General features: G+C 37.3%; 2 protein-coding genes across 4 annotated transcripts in view; one reads left to right on the forward strand and one right to left on the reverse strand.

Moving 5' to 3' along the window:
• The window catches only part of LOC135215657 (dehydrogenase/reductase SDR family member 4-like), a 111,080-nt gene that overhangs the window by 23,473 nt on the left and 69,355 nt on the right, over positions 1-18,252 (forward strand). The window lies entirely within an intron of this gene.
• LOC135215329 (dehydrogenase/reductase SDR family member 4-like) lies at positions 8,301-17,576 on the reverse strand. Its single transcript, XM_064249888.1, has 3 exons — positions 17,343-17,576; positions 14,933-15,067; positions 8,301-8,422 (listed from the first exon to the last, which is right to left on the reverse strand). Exons 1-3 carry the CDS (start codon positions 17,574-17,576, stop codon positions 8,363-8,365), a joined length of 429 nt encoding a protein of 142 aa, XP_064105958.1. The 3' UTR covers positions 8,301-8,362.

The following is an 18,252-nucleotide window of genomic DNA, read 5'->3' on the forward strand; positions in this document are numbered from 1 at the left end:
AAATTTCTTAAAAGCTACACCATGGGTTGTTTTTAGTTGTATTGTGCATGAAATTGCGCACATTTCCATATATAAAACTTTATGTAACGGCTAATTTTAAAATGGTGCAAACATTACCACAATCGCATGTATGATTTTTTTCGGAAGAGTTACCGCACGGACATAAGGAAAAAGTTTTTTCATAAATTCACCATAAATCGAAATATTGTGCTAGAGACTTCCAATTAGTTGCAAAATGAAGGTAAATGATTGAATATTACTAAGATATAAGAGTTTTAGCTTACAATTGCGTTTTTCGACCATTTCGGTAGAGTCAAAGTTGACCGAAGGTTGAAATTTTGGCACTTATCGTTATTTATATGAAAATATCTCAAAACAGATAAAAGCTACAATCATGAGTATTTTTTTGTTGTATTCTACATAAAAATGCGCACATTTTCATATATAATACTCCATGTAACAGCTAATTTAAAATGGTAAAAAAATTATGTCAAAGTGACGAAATAATTTCCGAGATGTGTCACAGATACTTTTTAGTGCGGTAAGAAAGAAATTCGCGCTTGCGCGCCTGCGTAACGATTGTAAACAAAACAACACCTTGATCCGTGAACTCCGTGCATCCCCCAAGGCGCGTGATTCAAGAGTTTTTGGCTGGTAGGCCTAAAAGTATTTTTCTGCAAATTTTTAAAAAAAAACTTTTGTGTGTCGACGTAAAATACGTCCAGTCGGCACCGAGACAAAAAAATGTCGACGTAAAATACGTCCAGTCGGCGTTTAAGGGTTAACAGGTTATCGGCACCAATAAGCGCTGAATATAGCTGAGTTTGGGTTATCACTGATTTTCATTTATCATCAAGCTGACAGAACAGAACCCCTATTGATAACCCCGGACTGTCTGTACATATATAAGTGGGGCACTCTATATCAATTTCTCCTTTGGTACAGGAATTCTTTGCTTCTTTGTCTGTTGCTTCATTCCCTGGGATCCCAACATGACCAAGAATCCAACAAAAACATACTGTTTTATGCCTACATGAATGAGAAACAGCCATGCCTGAGCCTTCTGTACTAAAGGATGGGATAAATTATAATTGTTCAGGGTTTCCAGAACACTTTTGCAATCTGAATATATAAAACAAGACTACTTACTATTTGAATATGCTATATCTAGGTCTTTATAAATGACAGATAGTTCAGCTGTATATACTGAAGCAACACAAGGCAGCTTTGCAACATCACAGTATAATTATCTCTGACAACAGCTAAACCTACCCCTTCGCTTGACTTCAAGCCATCTGCATAAATTTTATAGTCATCATTATAAATTTCATTGTGTTCTAAAATACAGCAACTAATATTACTTCATTTGGGGTGTTCTTTTTCATTATTTTTCTTGCACAGTTCAGCTATTGGTATGAGCAAAGGTGGAATAAGGTATGAGCATTCTGAGTTTGTATAGAATTATTATTTACAATGCATTTAGCCTGATCTGGAATGGAACAGATGATCTTGGCTTGAAATTGCTAGCACCAAGTTGATGAATAACCTTATTTGATGGATTGTTAGCATTACTTTTAATATCCTCATCAAGTATTGGAGGCCTAACTCATCTCATCGTAAATGAAGTGGAAGTTGGTATGTGTCCACACTAAGCCTCTTGACAGGATATGTTGGAAAACCCCCAGAGAAAATATGTAAACCCGTATGTAATGTGGACCACATCAAGTTCATGAAGTTTATTTTTGCACGCTGATGAACAAATCTGACATCCATAATCCAACTTTGATCTACATGGTCCATCATAAAGTTGTAGCAAAGATTTCTTATCTGCGGCCCAGTTACGTCCAGAGATCACTTTCAAAGGATTGAGAGGTTTCTTTACTTTGCACTTGAAATTTTTACGTCATCTACATATGGTAGAGCAGACCTGTCAAGTTTCAAATTTGGTACAACTTCTTGACGTCTATACTTTGTAAAACGAACAGCTACTGTCTTGTAAAGAACCTGAAACCATTTTGTTTTACCCATCTACAGATAGAGTTGATGGATTTTTGTAAATATCTTCAAGCCAATTCAGCATCATATGCAGTGCAATAAGTAGCTAGATCATCAACAAAAAGCGAGGCCCGTACAGGATTTGAAATTTCATTTATGATGCTATCAAAAGCAACAAAAAAGCAAGTTACCCTTGGCACACTCCTCTTTAGAGCACTTTCTTCTAGTTTGAATGAGGAAGACAAATTATTTTCTATTCTTACTCTTATATAGACCAGTCTGTTAAAAATGAGTTAATAAACCTAATCATATATCTTTTTATGCCTAATTTATAAAGATGTTTAATTTCTATGACCCCATGTTGTATCATACGCTCTTTCTAAATCAAAGAAGACACCAATTGTCTGGCACTGGTTTACGAAGCCCTGTTGAATTTGATAAGAAAGTCTGAGCAGTGGGTCAAGGGTAGATCTGATTTTGCAAAAGTCAAACTGGAGTGGAGAAAGTAATTCGTGTGTTTCTAAATGCCAGACTAAATGAGAGTTGATCACCTTCTCCATTGCCTTGTATACAGAACTAGTAAGAGCTGTGGGCCTTTAATTACTAGCAGTTTGATAAGGGTCTTTATTTGGTTTTGAACTGGAATTATCACAGGAATTTTCCATCCCTTGGTAAGACTCCAGTATCCCAAATTCTATTAATAATCTTCAAGGTCAGTTTTTGCCTCCTCAGGTAACTGTTGAAGCATTAAATACAGGATAGTATGTAATGCTTCACCGGGAGAAGTATTATCTGTTGAAGAAAGGGCATCTTGTAGCTCATGCATAGAGAATTTAGCATTTTTAGCTTCAAGATTACCAACAAATAAATCTAAAGGAACCTGGCAGTTCCTAATCCTCTTAAAAGTTGGTGGAATAATTATTTTGACTTGAAATAATGGAAAATTGCTAACCTAGTTACTCAGCTACATCTTTGGGACTTGTTATTAGTGAATCTCCAATCTTTAAAGAGGGTGTCGTAGGAAGTGAAAATTTCCACACAGGCTCCCTTATTTTCTTCCAAACTGTTCTGGATGGAGTTTTTTAATTAATCCCATTGATGTAGTATATATCCATGACTTTCTTTTAGCACTACGAAAATACCCATTCTGTTTGGCCATAGTTCGTTGATATATTTCCTTAGCAGTAGAAGTGCTACAAGACTAGTATTTTTTATGGCATTTTTTGTAATTTTTCAGAGAAAAGCAAATTTCTTATCCCACCAAGGGACAGCAGGTCTTTGTAGTTTTCCACTTGTTCTTGGTATAGCAGCCTCTGCACTTGTTAAAAGTAAGTGGCATTCAAAAGATTCATAAGTTTGCTCTAATTTTATACCAGCCTTACATTTCACCCAGTCTGATTCCATTACCTTCCCATTTTGGTGAAGCTTCTGTAGGAACATTCCTGATGAACTTCAAATGGATATGAAAGTGATCACTACCATGCAGATCATCGTCAACAGACCAGTTAAAATCTAAAGCTGTCTGAGGAACATATACTCAAATCAATAGCTGAATAGGAATTAAAATGTGCTATGCTAAGTCATCATACCATCATTAAGACGGACAATATTATTTTTATTATTAACCCCTTCAGCACTGGGACGTACACGTGTACGTCTTTTACGGTACAGTAATAAAAGACCGGGACGTACGCATGTACGTCTTTCATCCCTCCTTGAAAAGCAAAGCGTTTTCTTCAGCTTGGATGGTTTCCAGACACAGTATTGTGTACGAGAGAGGTGCTGAAGCTCCACCCACAATTCATTCTAACCAATAAGCATCCGATGGACGTCGTGACGTCATTTTCATATGGGATATTAGGAGGGGTACTGGCCAACATATGCCAGTGCGCCTCAGGCTATTATCTGGGAAGGATGATGACAATTTTGTCCGTAGACCATGTAGATTTGAATTCTAAACCTTTTTCCCTTTTGATTGTAGTTATTTTATGTTTTTTTCAGTATCATGTCAGATGATAGTGTTTCAGAGTCAGGGTCTGAGTACCTGCCAAATCTATCAGATGATGATTATAGTGATAATTTCTTAGAGGTTGACAGTGACAAAGAGTGTTTCGAAGACATTGAACCTCTTGTCGATGAAGGCTGGCGGTTCATAACTGATCCATCTTGTGACTTGCGCCCAGACCCAGCCCCCCGATTCACGGAGGGTGGTAATAGGATTCCTGCTTACACACCAGATTTCACCTGCTTACGCAATGCATTTTTTTTCCTTTTTTGTGGTGATGTAATTGACAAATTGTGTGAATGGATGAATGCTCGGGCAGAGTAGTACTTTCATTCAACAGGAAAGCGTAAGGTGAAAGGACTTCTATGGAGGCCTGTTACTCGTGATGAGATGTGTTTTTTATAGCTTGCTGATGATAATGGGGGTGAATAAACTGCCCCATATGTATATACGTATTGGTCACGAGATGCTGGTGCTTTTATTATTATTATTATTATTATTATTATTATTATTATTATTATTATTATTATTATTATTATTATTACCAGTGCCGAAAACATTCATTGATGTATATGCTGTTTCTGTATGAAACCTAGGAATAACTATTTCAGTAAGAAAACTAGTACTGCTATTACCACTACTACTATTTTACTACTACTTAACAACTACTTTTTCTGCTACTTTATTTCTATTACTTTACTACTATTTCTACTACTATATAACAGTTCCTACTTCTGCAATTACTTTTTCCACTAAATACTCCTATTTTTTCCGATATTCTTACTATATTTTTTGTAATTTTTTGACAATGGGGTAAAAAATATTCATTGATATCCGTACACACAATGTTTTCACATAAGAATGTAAAGGAAAAATATGAATAACATAAAATTTAGAGGGAGCCAGTAATGATTGACACTCGCGGTCGACAGGGGGTCTCATGCGGTATGCAAGCATTAGCAGCAATGCAGCAGCCCGGTGGCGAAGGGGTTAATACCTACCTCTATCACTTTTCCCCATTATCTATAGAATCACACCTTCACAACAAATTGTGTGCATTAAAATCTCCTAGAAGCATGAATGGCAATTGTATTGATTTAACAATGACTGAATGTCAGCCACTGAAAAAGCAGATCTAGGAGGAAGGTAAATGGAACCGACAGTAATCTGCTTGTCTAAAATAATTTTGAGTGCAAGTGCCTGTTAGGTTGTAGTAAGGGGTATTTGAGAGTAGTATTCCAAATATTTACTCACAATAATAGTAGCTCCCCATGTGCACAGTCACCGGCAGGAGGAGAAGAGGGGAAAATCTCATAATTAAGCCCAGGATTAAAAATCTCTGAGTCAATTTGGTTTCTTGCAGACATACTATATCAGGATTTCTCTCTCACAACAGGACTTTTAGCTCTTCTGCATGTGTGCACAGTCCTTTACAATTACATTGCAAGATATCAAAAGATGCCATTAGACTTGGTCATACTACTCCTAATCCTCTACCTCTTCCGATGAAACGGGAGTTGGATCCGCAGGAGCTTGAATCATATCTGCAACCAGAGGAGCCTGGGGAGTCAGAGCTACAACAGGTACCTGAGGAAGCTCCACACCTAACGGCACTTGAATTGTCTTAGCCACTACTGGTTCCTGAGTTGAAGCAGGCGCTTGAGACGTTGTGAGCACTTGAGGCATCGAGGGAGCATTAATAAGTAAAGCCAAAATGCTATCCAGTTTCCGCTGAATAGGGTCCACTTCGGTTGAAACAGCGGGAGCTACCGGAAGAGGAGGAGCTGATGGGCGCTCAGGTGCAACTGCACCTTGCTGTGACTCCCCACAAGTAGACACTACCTGGCGCTTCTTTGATAGTAGAGGGTTCTAGTGCCAAAGAGCGCTTGACTGCTTCCAACAACATGAGTGCCTCGGGAGTTGAAGGCACTGGGGGAGCATCCCCTTCCGAGAGGCGATCATAAGAAAATTGCTCCGTACTGTCCCAATGACTGCAAGATGGGTGCGATACTCTAGACATCTTTACAGGAACCATAGGAGGAGCCAATACTTCAATGGAGGCCCTCTTAAAAGGCTGAGACTTATTGCTTGAGCGCCACTGACGACAACGACAAGGAGAGGAGTCTTCAGAACTGGACAACTTATGCACTTCCAAAGAGAAACATTTCCAGCGGTTCTCTGTTGCAACTTGGGAAACTACAACAGGTAACTGAGGGGGGTGACTGCTCATGGGCAGTTCTCACCAACCTCCCTTGGGCTACCAGTTTGACTCCTATGCACTGGGAGTATGCCAGTGACCTTTGCCTAGGAGAGTCGATGGGACAAACAGCCACTTCCTCCACTAACACAGCACTGTCACACTTTACCTTGTCCATCAGGACTTTCATTGATGAACCAAGCTGCTCCATTGTCTGAAAAGGAACCGGGGCTAGAGAAACAACAGGAACATTCGAATCCGATGATCCCTGACAAGCTGATTTCGAACTAGCTCTAACTAAAACCTTTCTCTTCCTATCTCTATCCAATTTTCTTATAAGAGATTCCAAGTTCCTCCATGTTCTCTCATCCCAATCTGTACACTAATTACATCTTAAATCTGCTGAACATACTTGTCCTAGACAGGACGAACACAAGGTATGTGAATCGTAAGACACTTTAGTCAATCTAATCTTACAAACATTCACACAATACCTAATGTTAGCAACACTAGAGTCCAACAAGTTGTGAATAGAAAGACAACTCGGTAATCCAAGTAAAACAGTTTTATCACAAAAAGTAAATTTTATGATGAAACTGATAAAAAAACCCAGGAATTTGTGGATATTTCTCATAGAAAAATACTGTGAATGCGCGAAATTTCCGCGAATAATGTGGGGAAACGTTCGTGAGAGAAATCCGCGAATGTGTGTCCACGAGTCTGGAGAACGCGAATACGGGGGCCCCACTGTAGTTCTTTAAGTTACAAGAACCTAAATCTAATTAGATAATGCCAAATTGGCCAACACAATGCAAATAATACTTCACCAAATGCTGATACACAAAAGGGAAAGTCAAGAATTCCAGAATTAACTGTAGCTGACAACTAGTCTGTAGCCATCAGCTGGCTGAAACAAACTGAGCTCTTTGCCAAGTGGTTCCTCTCTTCCCCGAAAGTGGGCGGGGTCATTAACTGCCAGGCGAGTGACAATATTAGCTACCGTATATGATTACAGGGTAAGTCTCATATTTAAAAGTAACAGATTTAAATATAATTTGCTATTGTCTTAAACAGGAACTATCATTACACATAACACATTTGCTAATGTTTTAAACAAGAACCATCATTACATATAAAAACACATTTGCCATCCTCCATAATATAGGTAATAGTAGTTATAACTGGTCAATCAAAATACGTAATGAAATATTACCAAACAGTGAGCAAAAATATTACCTACCAGTGAGCACCTGACTGGTAAAATGAAGTACAGCAGCCAATGTAAAGAACATTTTTTATTTATAAATTTAATTTTTTTTTTCTTTATAAAATTTGACAAGATATAACAGTCAAGCTCTGGTCTCAGGGGAAAACTTAGAAAAATTTGGGACTGGACAAACCTATGGTAATTGACCCCAAAATTACGTGCCTCTAAGAAAATGATTTAAGAATTGGGGAAAAGGAAAGAGGGAAAAAATTCCAAAGTTGACTTATCTTGATCCCTAAAGAATGGAGAAAGTGCACTTGTGCAACAGAAGGAAGGACTATTAACAAAAATGAACAAGGATGGATCTGGTGATCAAGAGGATAAAGGCATGTAATGAAGACATGTGCTTGAGAGAGAGAGAGAGAGAGAGAGAGAGAGAGAGAGAGAGAGAGAGAGAGAGAGAGAGAGAGAGAGAGAGAATGATTATTTTCACATTAGTGGGGTGAGGGTTACTGCACAGAGGTCCTCTTGCTCTATTATACAATAGTATTCTCCCAGAGAACTGATCCATCACATCTGCCATTTTACTTTCTTGTCATCCATACTGTGACCTGCAACAACTTACTAACCCAGTACATAACTCAGACCCTAAGGAAACAAAATATACAAGTTTTTCCACAATATGGGTAGCAACTTAGGACTTGCAAGCAAGGCAAGACTGATACTACTGAACCATGAGAACCAGGGGAGAAAGGGAAAATTAAAAGTAATTTTTGTTAATAATATGTAATCCTACAATTACTTATATTACATAAAACTCTCATACAATTTCATAAATGGAACAATAAGGAACTTGAAACATCAAGGGATCAAAATAAAATTACATCCATTCAATTCAATATCTATGAATGCACCATTTATTCCTTGAAATTTTCAAATTAAAAATTAGTAATAAAACTCACCTTCCCAGTGGAATTTGCTCTAGTATTTTCTCGTGGACAGCCTCATTCTCAGTTAACTGTTGAGAAAAACAAAAGGAATACACAGTGTAAACTGCCTAAGTGATCTAATGGTATTCTTGAATGTTACAAAATTAGGAACTTTTCAATTTCAAGTAATAACCCCACCTACAGTTGAAACATAGATTTGTGAAACAAAAATATGAAATTATTATCTTGTATACTTCAAAATGTATGGTTATACGTACTAAAAAATAATCAAGCCTTAACAAACAGGAAAAGGGCTGGCTGAACAGATGACCCAAGGCAGTATACTAATTATATGTATATAGTTATCAGGAATAATTAAGAATGTTTTATTATTTATTATATTCTGAAGATGAACCCTATTCATATGGAACAAGCCCACAGGGGCCATTGACATGAAATTCAAGCTTCCAAAGAATATGGTGCTCAACAGAAGTAAGAGAAGGTAAGGGGAAATATAGAAAGAAATCCCACTTATTAAAAAATTAATGAATAAATTAATAGATAAAAATCTATTAAAATCCAAGAACAATAGCATTCGGGTAGTAATGCATTGCATCTTTGCTTAAACTTTTGAAGTTCCATTTGCACGACATCCTCAGGGAGACTGTTCTGCTGTCCAATTGTGTGAGGAATAAAGGACCTTTGGAACTGAGTTCGACAGCAAGGCACATTTACTGCATTTTGGTGCTGCTGTTCAGCGAATCTGGTTGCTCTCAGCAAGAAAAGGGGATCAGGAATCAATTATGATGCGCAAAAGTGACAAAAAAAGGTCCACCTGATAATTGTTAATATTAGGAAACAGAAACCTACCACCACAAAACCTTGAAAAAGATAAATCTCTGGCAGAAGCGGACATCCACACCACAGAATAGTATTCTAGTAAAGGAAGCACAAGTGACCTACAAAAGGTTGCATGGATTTTATGACCGTTATAAATACATGAGGCCTTGCGAACAATATCTAACTTTCGTACAGCATTTGCTGAAACTTTCATCAGATGTTTCTCATTAGTAAGATGTGAGTCAAAAGTTACACATAGAATAGTTAGAGCTTCAGACTCATTCAACAAAGTTCTATCCACCTGAAGGGGAGGGTGGGGTGTAAAATCTGAATGAGACCTGCTAATCAATAGTGATTTTCTTTTACTGGGGTTCAGCCTCATACTCCACCGATGACACCATTCACTGATCCAGTCCATGTCCCAAATGAGGCTAAGAGCAGCTTCATTTCTCATAAGTGGAGACTTTACTACACCCACAAGAATTGCATCATCCGCATACTGAACAATCTTGTTTTCCAGGTCTATAAAAGGTAGTGAAAATGTAATTTTCTACAAAATTCATTTTTTCTGAACATACCCATTTCTTTCATATATATTCTATTAACCTTAATAAGTTAAGTATATCTTAGTTTTACCAGACCACTGAGCTGACTAACAGCTCTCCTAGGGATGGCCTGAAGGATTGGATATTTTTTACATGGCTAGGAACCAATTGGTTTCATAGCAACAGGACCTACAGCTTAATAAAAGAATAAAACATTCTCCTTGGTAGATGAAGCAAGTAAAACTGAAGTTCTCTGGTTGGCAACTGCATAGCTTCCTATTTAGTCTTGATGAGCTATAAAAGAACCTGGGGGTTGGGAAGTGGGTGCTCGGTGTAAAAGTAATAGGTTTATACTGTATAGAAAAAACAAATTTGTTTTTTAAAGATATTCTTTATAAAAACCCATCACAATTTACTACCCATGTGGCAACTTAGGCATGAGTGCTGAAATTAGGAAAGAATAGAGCCTAAGGGAACCTAGGAAAGCCTTGGGGAAGGAATAAATTAGTATCTAAAAAAAATTTTTAAATACTATATAAAGGACCATGAGATGGACGACAAGAGCATTGCTAGTAAAATAAGTATCTGTAATGTCTACAATCCTGAAACGAAGTTTTCGTTATAAAACAAATATTGTAATACTTACCTGAACACCTGAATTAGGCCTGGTCACTGACTAGCCCGGACTATATCGCTTACAAGAATTACCCATAATTATAGGTAATTTTTTTAACTGCAAAGCGCTACCAATGCTGCAGGTAAACCCCCTGTCTACTCTGAGTTACCTGTACTACCATTGGCATGGCTGTTGCCAGGACTGGCTGGCAGAACGCTCTCCCTTCAATTGCATTAATCACTATTCATTGAAGAGGGGAGGAGGGTGGGAGTCATTCAGGTGTTCAGGTAAGTATTACAATATTAGTTTTATAATACATTCCGTCCGACCCCTTCACCAATCATACGCAGGTAACTCGGTTTCACCTACGGTGCATTGTAACTCGCCTGTATACTCAGATCTTTAGGTGAGATTGCCGGCGGAGAGCATACCCTCTGTCAGTCTCGTCAGTCAGGCCTCGTCTCTGTCTAGATGACCTCCCATGTGGTATTCAATACCTCGCATGTATGGAGGGAAAAGGAACCTCCCATGTGGCTGCTAAGCCTCTCATGTATGGAGGAGGAGCTGCCTGCACAGTTCCTTCGGGTTCTTTGTTGATCCCTGCAGATGAAGAGTGCACACCAGAATCGCCGTCGTTGTTCACCCATGGTATCTACCTACCTATTTCTTAATGGAGAATAATAATAAAAAAAAACTCTCGCTGAAGCTAAAAGACCTAAAGTAATAACCTCACCTCAATTCATTAATGCTCAATGTGAGAACTTACCGCACTACCGCATTGGCAGCCACGAAAGGGCCCAGCGAGTAACTCTCCATCGAAGAGAATTGAATGTCCTTTAGGTAGAATGACGTGAAGACTGAAGACGATTTCCAGGTTGCTGCTTCCAAAATCGATGACACCGAATAGTTCCTTAAGAAAGTCAAAGAGGTAGCTATTCCCCTAATAGAAATGTGCTCTTGGACGTGAATCACTGCTGCCAGGATCGGCAGGAGAGTTACCTGAAGCCTAAGTAATAACTTCTCGTAGAAAAAACTAACTGCATTCTTTGAAATGGCTCTAGAGGGGTTCATTGGAGAAACAAATAATGTCCGCAGATGACACAAGAGCTTTTCTGTATGTGCCAAATATGTCTTTAGTGCACGAACCAGACAAATGAGCATTTCTAGATCGTCACCTCCAACAAAATCCTCAAGGGAGGAGACTTTAAAAGCTCTCGGCAAGGGATTGGTTTCTCATTCCGACTTGGCGACAAACTCTGGTAAATATGAAAGATAGATATCCTTACCTGAGAACGATATTGTTCTTGATACTGCCTGTATCTCCCCCACTCTTCACTGTAGCAAGCAAAACCAAGAACAACACTTTCTTGTTCAGGTCTCTCAGATATAATTCTTCTAACGGCTCGTAATTCGAAGACCTCAGCATATTTAAAACTTCAGTTAAATCCCATGAAGGGGCCCGAAGCGGGATCAATTTTGAACAACCTTAGGAGGTCGTGCAATACCCTGCTGTTGGACAATTCCAGAAGATGAAAACGGAAAGTACTACTCAGCATAGACCTATATCCTGTTATTTTCGAGTAGGACAACTTCTTATGTTTTCTAAAGAACAAGAGGAAATCCGCAATCTTCGCAATGGTAGGGCGAGAGATGCTATGCCCTTCCTTCCTACAGCAGCTCCTGTACATTGACCACCTAACTTGATATAGTTTCCTAGTAGACTTTCTTAGACATAAGGAAAGCTAGCGAGCCACTTCCTTAAAGTGGCCCGTACTACATGCCACTCACTGGATAGTCTCCGCGCAGCTAGGTTAAGCATGCGCAGGTTCTGATGACAGTAATGAAAATGGGGTTGTCTGAGTAGATCTCTCCTTTTTGGGAGGATCACAGGAGGTGTCTCTAATATTTCTAAAAGATCCGGGGCCAAAAAGGAGCTATAAGAGTCATCCGAGTCCCTGTGCTGTTTCTTAGCTTGCCTAATACCAGACATATTAACTCGAAGGGGGGAAAGACGTACACCTGGAGGTTGTCCCATGAGTGGAGCATCGCATCTGTCCTGAAAGACATGAGATCCGCTACCAGAGAGAAGTAGACTGGAAGCCGAAAATTTAGTCTTGTAGCAAAAAGATTTAGTCTGGTGGCAAAAAGATCTACCGACGCCGGCCAAAATATCAGCCTTTGGTCAACTTTGACTCGACTGAAATGGTAAAAAAACGCAATTGTAAGCTAAAACTCTTACATTCTAGTAATATTCAACCATTTACCTTTATTTTGCAACAAATTAGAAGTCTCTAGCACAATATTTTGATTTATGGTGAATTTATGAAATAAAAAAAAAAAAATTTCCTTACGTCTGCACGGTAACTCTTCCGTTACATAAAGTTTTATATATGAAAATGTGCACAGTTTCTTGTAGAATACAACAAAAATCAACCCATGGTTGTAGCTTTTATCAGTTTTGAAATATTTTCATATATATAAATAACGATAAGTGCCAAAATTTCAACCTTCGGTCAACTTTGACTCGACTGAAATGGTAAAAAAACAAAAAAACGCAATTGTAAGCTAAAAACTATTTACATTCTAGAATATCAATCATTTACCTTTATTTTGCAACAAATTGGAGGTCTCTAGCACAATATTTCAATTTATGGTGAATTTATGAAATAAACTTTTTCCTTATGTCAGCGCGGTAACTCTTCCGAAAAAATCTGAAATTTTTTCGTGCGATTGTCGTAATGTTTGCACCATTTTAAATCAGCCGTTACATAATGTTTTATATATGAAAATGTGCATAATTTCATGTAGAATACAACAAGAAACAACCCATGGTTGTAGCTTTTATCAGTTTTGAAATATTTTCATATAAATAACAATAAATAGAAAAAATTTGTCCTTCGGTCAACTTTAACTCGACCGAAATGGTCGAAAACTGCAATTGTAAGCTACAACACTTACAGTCTAGTAATATTCAATCAATTACCTTCATTTGGCAACAAACGGGAAGTCTCTAGCACAATATTTCTATTTATGTTGAATTTTTGAAAACAGCTTTTTTTTACCTCCGCACGTTACGAATTCATGCATCATTTTGTGATAATATTTTCTCTGTGTTGCCTTGATTGTTTTACAATGTGTTATATACCAAAATGATCGCAATTTAGTGTAAAATCCAACGAAAAAAAAATTAACTCGTTAGCTTTAACCGTTTTGCTCACAGCGTGATTTGTATACAATTATATATGAAATTTTTTTTCGTGCTGTCATATATCCCAATATTTATATATGATAATGATTGTTTTGTCATTTCTGATGGTTGCATACTAAACTTCAGGCAATGACAAAAAATGAGCCAAAAATGAACTCTTAATCTTGAAAGCTAAGCATGCTGTGATTTTTTGGAATTTTTTTTTTTCCGTTTTGGCGTTCATTCGCGAACGCCGCCGGCATACAGGAGACGATTTTTAAAATACTGCTTCGGCGTTTAAGTAGAGGGGTGGTTACAAAGGTGATCACAAAAAGTGGGTTTGTATATTAATATAAAAACAAGGACAAACCTTTGTTTAGTATTAATATCAAACACTGTATATGCATAATTATTTAAACACAAAAAATTAACCAAAAGGAACCCACCGGGAAAAAAGATCAATGACCAGTCCGCCGGAGCTCACAAACACACGTCTTCATCGGAAGACGGCCGAAAGCAAAGTGGAGTGTTTAAATCCGGGCAGGCTAGCCTGCCCCACGGTAGCTACTGCCTAACCACCTTGTTCAAGAATCAACGGCCGTAATTCCAACTATGCCGTAAGTACATTCCTTATGTTAAAGGACCGAGGGTTTGCATTACATGTTGGAACAAATGTAAATACCGTCCTTATCTTGACCCCTCACTGCAACTAAACCAAAATGAAACTGTCTTTGTAAACTTTTGCTTTTTTCTTTTTTAAAGGTCAGTTGCTAAAACAAAGGATAAATTTTTTCTTAAAATTGTTGGTCAACCAAAAATATTACATGACAACTAGTATTGAACATAAAAGGTGTCTATTTCTAGCATGAGGAATGAGAAGGAAGAATAAAAAAAACAGAAACATTACTTGAAATTTGATTCGCTGTTAAAAAATCTGGCACTCAAGTATGAAATGGAATGGAATATGAAATTACACTTAAAGCCAAGCACTGGAATCCAAGGAATTATGTGTATTCCCAATTCTTAGAGTGAGCCACAAAACAAAATATATCAACTCATCATCAGTCACCTAAATTAAATGAATGTGACAGAGTAAACTGTTTGGCAATTAATCACGCCAAGGAAATAAGAAGTGAATTCTATCTTTACCATCTACAGAAAGAGCACTATATTTGTAAAACTTACATTATCATCGCAGCTATCATTATTGAAAGCTGTTTGACACTACCATTTAGATACATTTCTAGATTTCACTAAGTTGACTCAAAGAATTTTTTTTGTAAATGAGTGAAAAAAATTTTTTGTAAATGAGAGTGAAAATAACAGCAAGACAAAGAATCAGAAAGAAAAGTAGATGGAAGGCTGTACTAAAAACCAATAAAAAATTTGCATAAAAATACAATCTACTTACTGCACTAGAAAATTTGGTTTGTACAATGCCTGGGGCTAAGCAGTTGACACGAATATTATCTGAAGCTACCTGCTGTGCTACAGCTTTGGTGAGACCAAGAAGGGCTGTCTTGCTTACACTATAGGCACCCAGTAGCTGTGAAATAATGGACCAAGTCAAGTCATGAATGATTATCGTATGTCAAAATAATGAATTATAGATAAACCTTAATGTATAATTATACCTATACTACTATTTCCATCCTTTCTAGCAGTTTTACTACTGTTAATGAACTAATAATAAAATCAACAGAATACATAAGTAAATAGCAACCCAATGTGAAAAAAGAAAACCAAAGACTATGCAGAAATGTACTCTATTATAAGGATGTATGTATTCATTTACATATAGTATGTACTATCATTTACATCTACATACTTTCCAGGCTATGCAGGGATTGTTGTGCCGCTAACTAATCTCACCAAGAAGAATGCGCCAAATAGGGTAGTATGGGGTGAGAGTGAGGATAAGGCATTCAGAGAGCTGAAGGAAAGTCTGACTAAAGCACCTATTCTGAAACTCATAACATTCCAGAAACCCTTTATTCTTTGTACAGATGCATCCGGTATAGGACTTGGAGCTGTACTTTTATAGGAACATGATAATGAGAAGTGGCCAGTTTTTCTCTGAGGTGGAGCAGAGGTATGCTGTAATAAAGAGAGAATGCTTGGCAGTTGTATGGGCTACCAAGAAGTTCTACCCACATTTGTATGGCCAGCAGTTCATCTTGGAAAAGGATCACCATCCTTCAATATATTTAAATACTGCAAAACCCCTTAATGGAAGATTTATGAGATTTCAGTTCTTTTGCTGATTTTCTCTTCACATTCTGACTGGTATATGTACAGATGTAGCAATGTGTCTGTGACATCTACACATTAACCCAACACATGTCAACATTTTATGTACTTCACGTTTGTAGCCATTTTGTTGTGATTACAGCTGTCTAACTTCAAGTAGTATTGCTCCATTTTTCACCCTTTAAGAGCAGATCCTTCAGGACAGCAGTATAAGTCTACATGAGTGACTCAGTGGTCTGATGAAACTAATTTATGATAATAGTAGTAATACAGTAATAATTATGTGGGTAAATTAATTTTGTGTTTGTAATCTGCATAAGCTGTAAGAGTTGTCTATTGAACTAAAATCAAATGAAAGACATTTTCAATAAAGGAAAAATGAGAGGTTGGGCACTTAAGATATTCTAAAGAAATATGAAACTCCTAACACTTACTGGACGGGCATCATCATATGAGTATCTATAACGGGTTTTGATTGATGGACGGGCTAACTTATTTAAGTATTTATATTATGCGTCATATGATTTGGATGAACTTAGCAGGATAGATGTTCATATTGCTTCAATGATCCATAAATGAATAATGGCAACTTTAGTACCTCAGCATAGGACAAAGAGCGAACAGTCTGCCTCGAGACTTGATGGAGGAATGTATTGCCCCTCTCTATCACATGGTGTCTTTTTATTTATTTGCTAATAAATATACACAGGAATTGCTGCTGGTTTAAGTTCTTATCTTTTATGATAGTATGTCAGTTATACGTGTCAGTTATACATAATTGTAATTTTGTAAAGAAAAGTGCTAAGAAATATTAGAAAAAATATGTATACCTCACCAAAAGTTACTGCATCCCCCCATCTCAGTAACTCTCGTAAGTATTTTACAATAAATATACAGGCAGTCCCTACGGGGTTACGACGGGTTCGGGTTATGACGTTCCGAGGTTAAGGTGCTTCTCAATTATATTCATCAGACATTATTTCCAGGGTTACGACGCCTACAACGCTCATCTGGCAGATGAAATATGACACCAAAAATGCCAAATGATCAATATTTGAAGGTTTTTTTGATGAAAAATGCAATACGAATGAAGTTTACATAGTTTTCAATGCACCCAAAGCATTAAAAGTAAGGTTTTCTTAGGATTTTTTACGATGTTCCGGCTTACGACGATTTTCGGCTTACGATGCGTCTCAAGAACGGAACCCCCGACGTAACCCGGGGACTGCCTGTACTCAGAATTTGTAATTGGTTTTAGTTCTGTTATAATATTGTGTGTAATTATGATTTTACAAAATAAAATTATTAGAAAAAATATACATAAATTGGTAAAATTTATGAGTTATTTTTTGAAAAAGAGTTAGGCTGCACAAGTTGTAAAATATTCACGTGTTAACTTTCCATGGAAGATGCAGAAAAATCCCTCTTTCTACTGACGTTTTTTTTCTTAAATTGGCCAACCCTAATGTTTGCCTGTCCCGTAAAGATTAACCCAAACTACATACAATTAACCAGAGGGAGGAAATACTTTATAACCGATGCTAATTTAGAATAATTTGAGATGTACTTACTGGCATAGGCTGGAATCCAGCAATAGAAGACACATAAACAATGGCTCCACCATTTCTCTTTTGCATCTCAGGTACCACCAGTTGGCTTAACTGCAGGGCATTCTTTACATTGACTTCAAAGATCTTGTCCCAAACACCTGGAGGACACTGTAATATAAACCAAAAATAAGAAATAACAATGCTTTTTTCAAGACCCTCATAAATTTTCAATACACATACACAGATTTGATACATTTATCAGAAATATACTTTCCTCACTGAATGGTCCAATTTGAAATACAAAATTCAAAGTTTCTGTTAACAAATATCAAGCTAACTAGTTTTATGTATGCTGACAAACACTGTAAGCGTTAGCCAAAAGCTGGGGTACTTCACCAGATAAAAGAAATCTTTAGCCAATTTGAAACACCATTTCATCTTCAAAGGGTGAACATGTGAAGAAACAGTGGGGGCAAAAAGGGGTCATAAGTTAATATAAAGATGTTTTGATTTTAAGGAATATAAAAGTTACTGAAAATGTGTGTCAAGCACTTGGGTACTCTCAGCCATTGAGCATTCATGATACATAGTTTAAAAGGGGAGCTAAAGTGATTGGACAGCAAGATCAATATGAAATGACAAATTTTCTACGACAATTTGTATTTTTCATAGCTACAAACACTCGGTCTTAACAATAGGATAATTTCTAGCGCCTAGCTGGATCCAATTAAAAAGCAGATGAAAGCAAGGAATCTTGTGATATCTGGCAACATGCATAGATCGGGTGAAGAGTGCTCAAACCCAATCATCTACGCCAATCTTTTCTTAACCACCTAGGCGAGAGTTGTTTTTTCCTCTCTTGGGCCTTTCCCGGTTCATTGCCCGTTTCATTTCCCTTAGTGTGTGTACAAAAATCTAGATATATAAAAGT

This window comes from Macrobrachium nipponense, chromosome 5 (assembly GCF_015104395.2).
Source record: "Macrobrachium nipponense isolate FS-2020 chromosome 5, ASM1510439v2, whole genome shotgun sequence".
NCBI classification, from domain to species: domain Eukaryota; kingdom Metazoa; phylum Arthropoda; class Malacostraca; order Decapoda; family Palaemonidae; genus Macrobrachium; species Macrobrachium nipponense.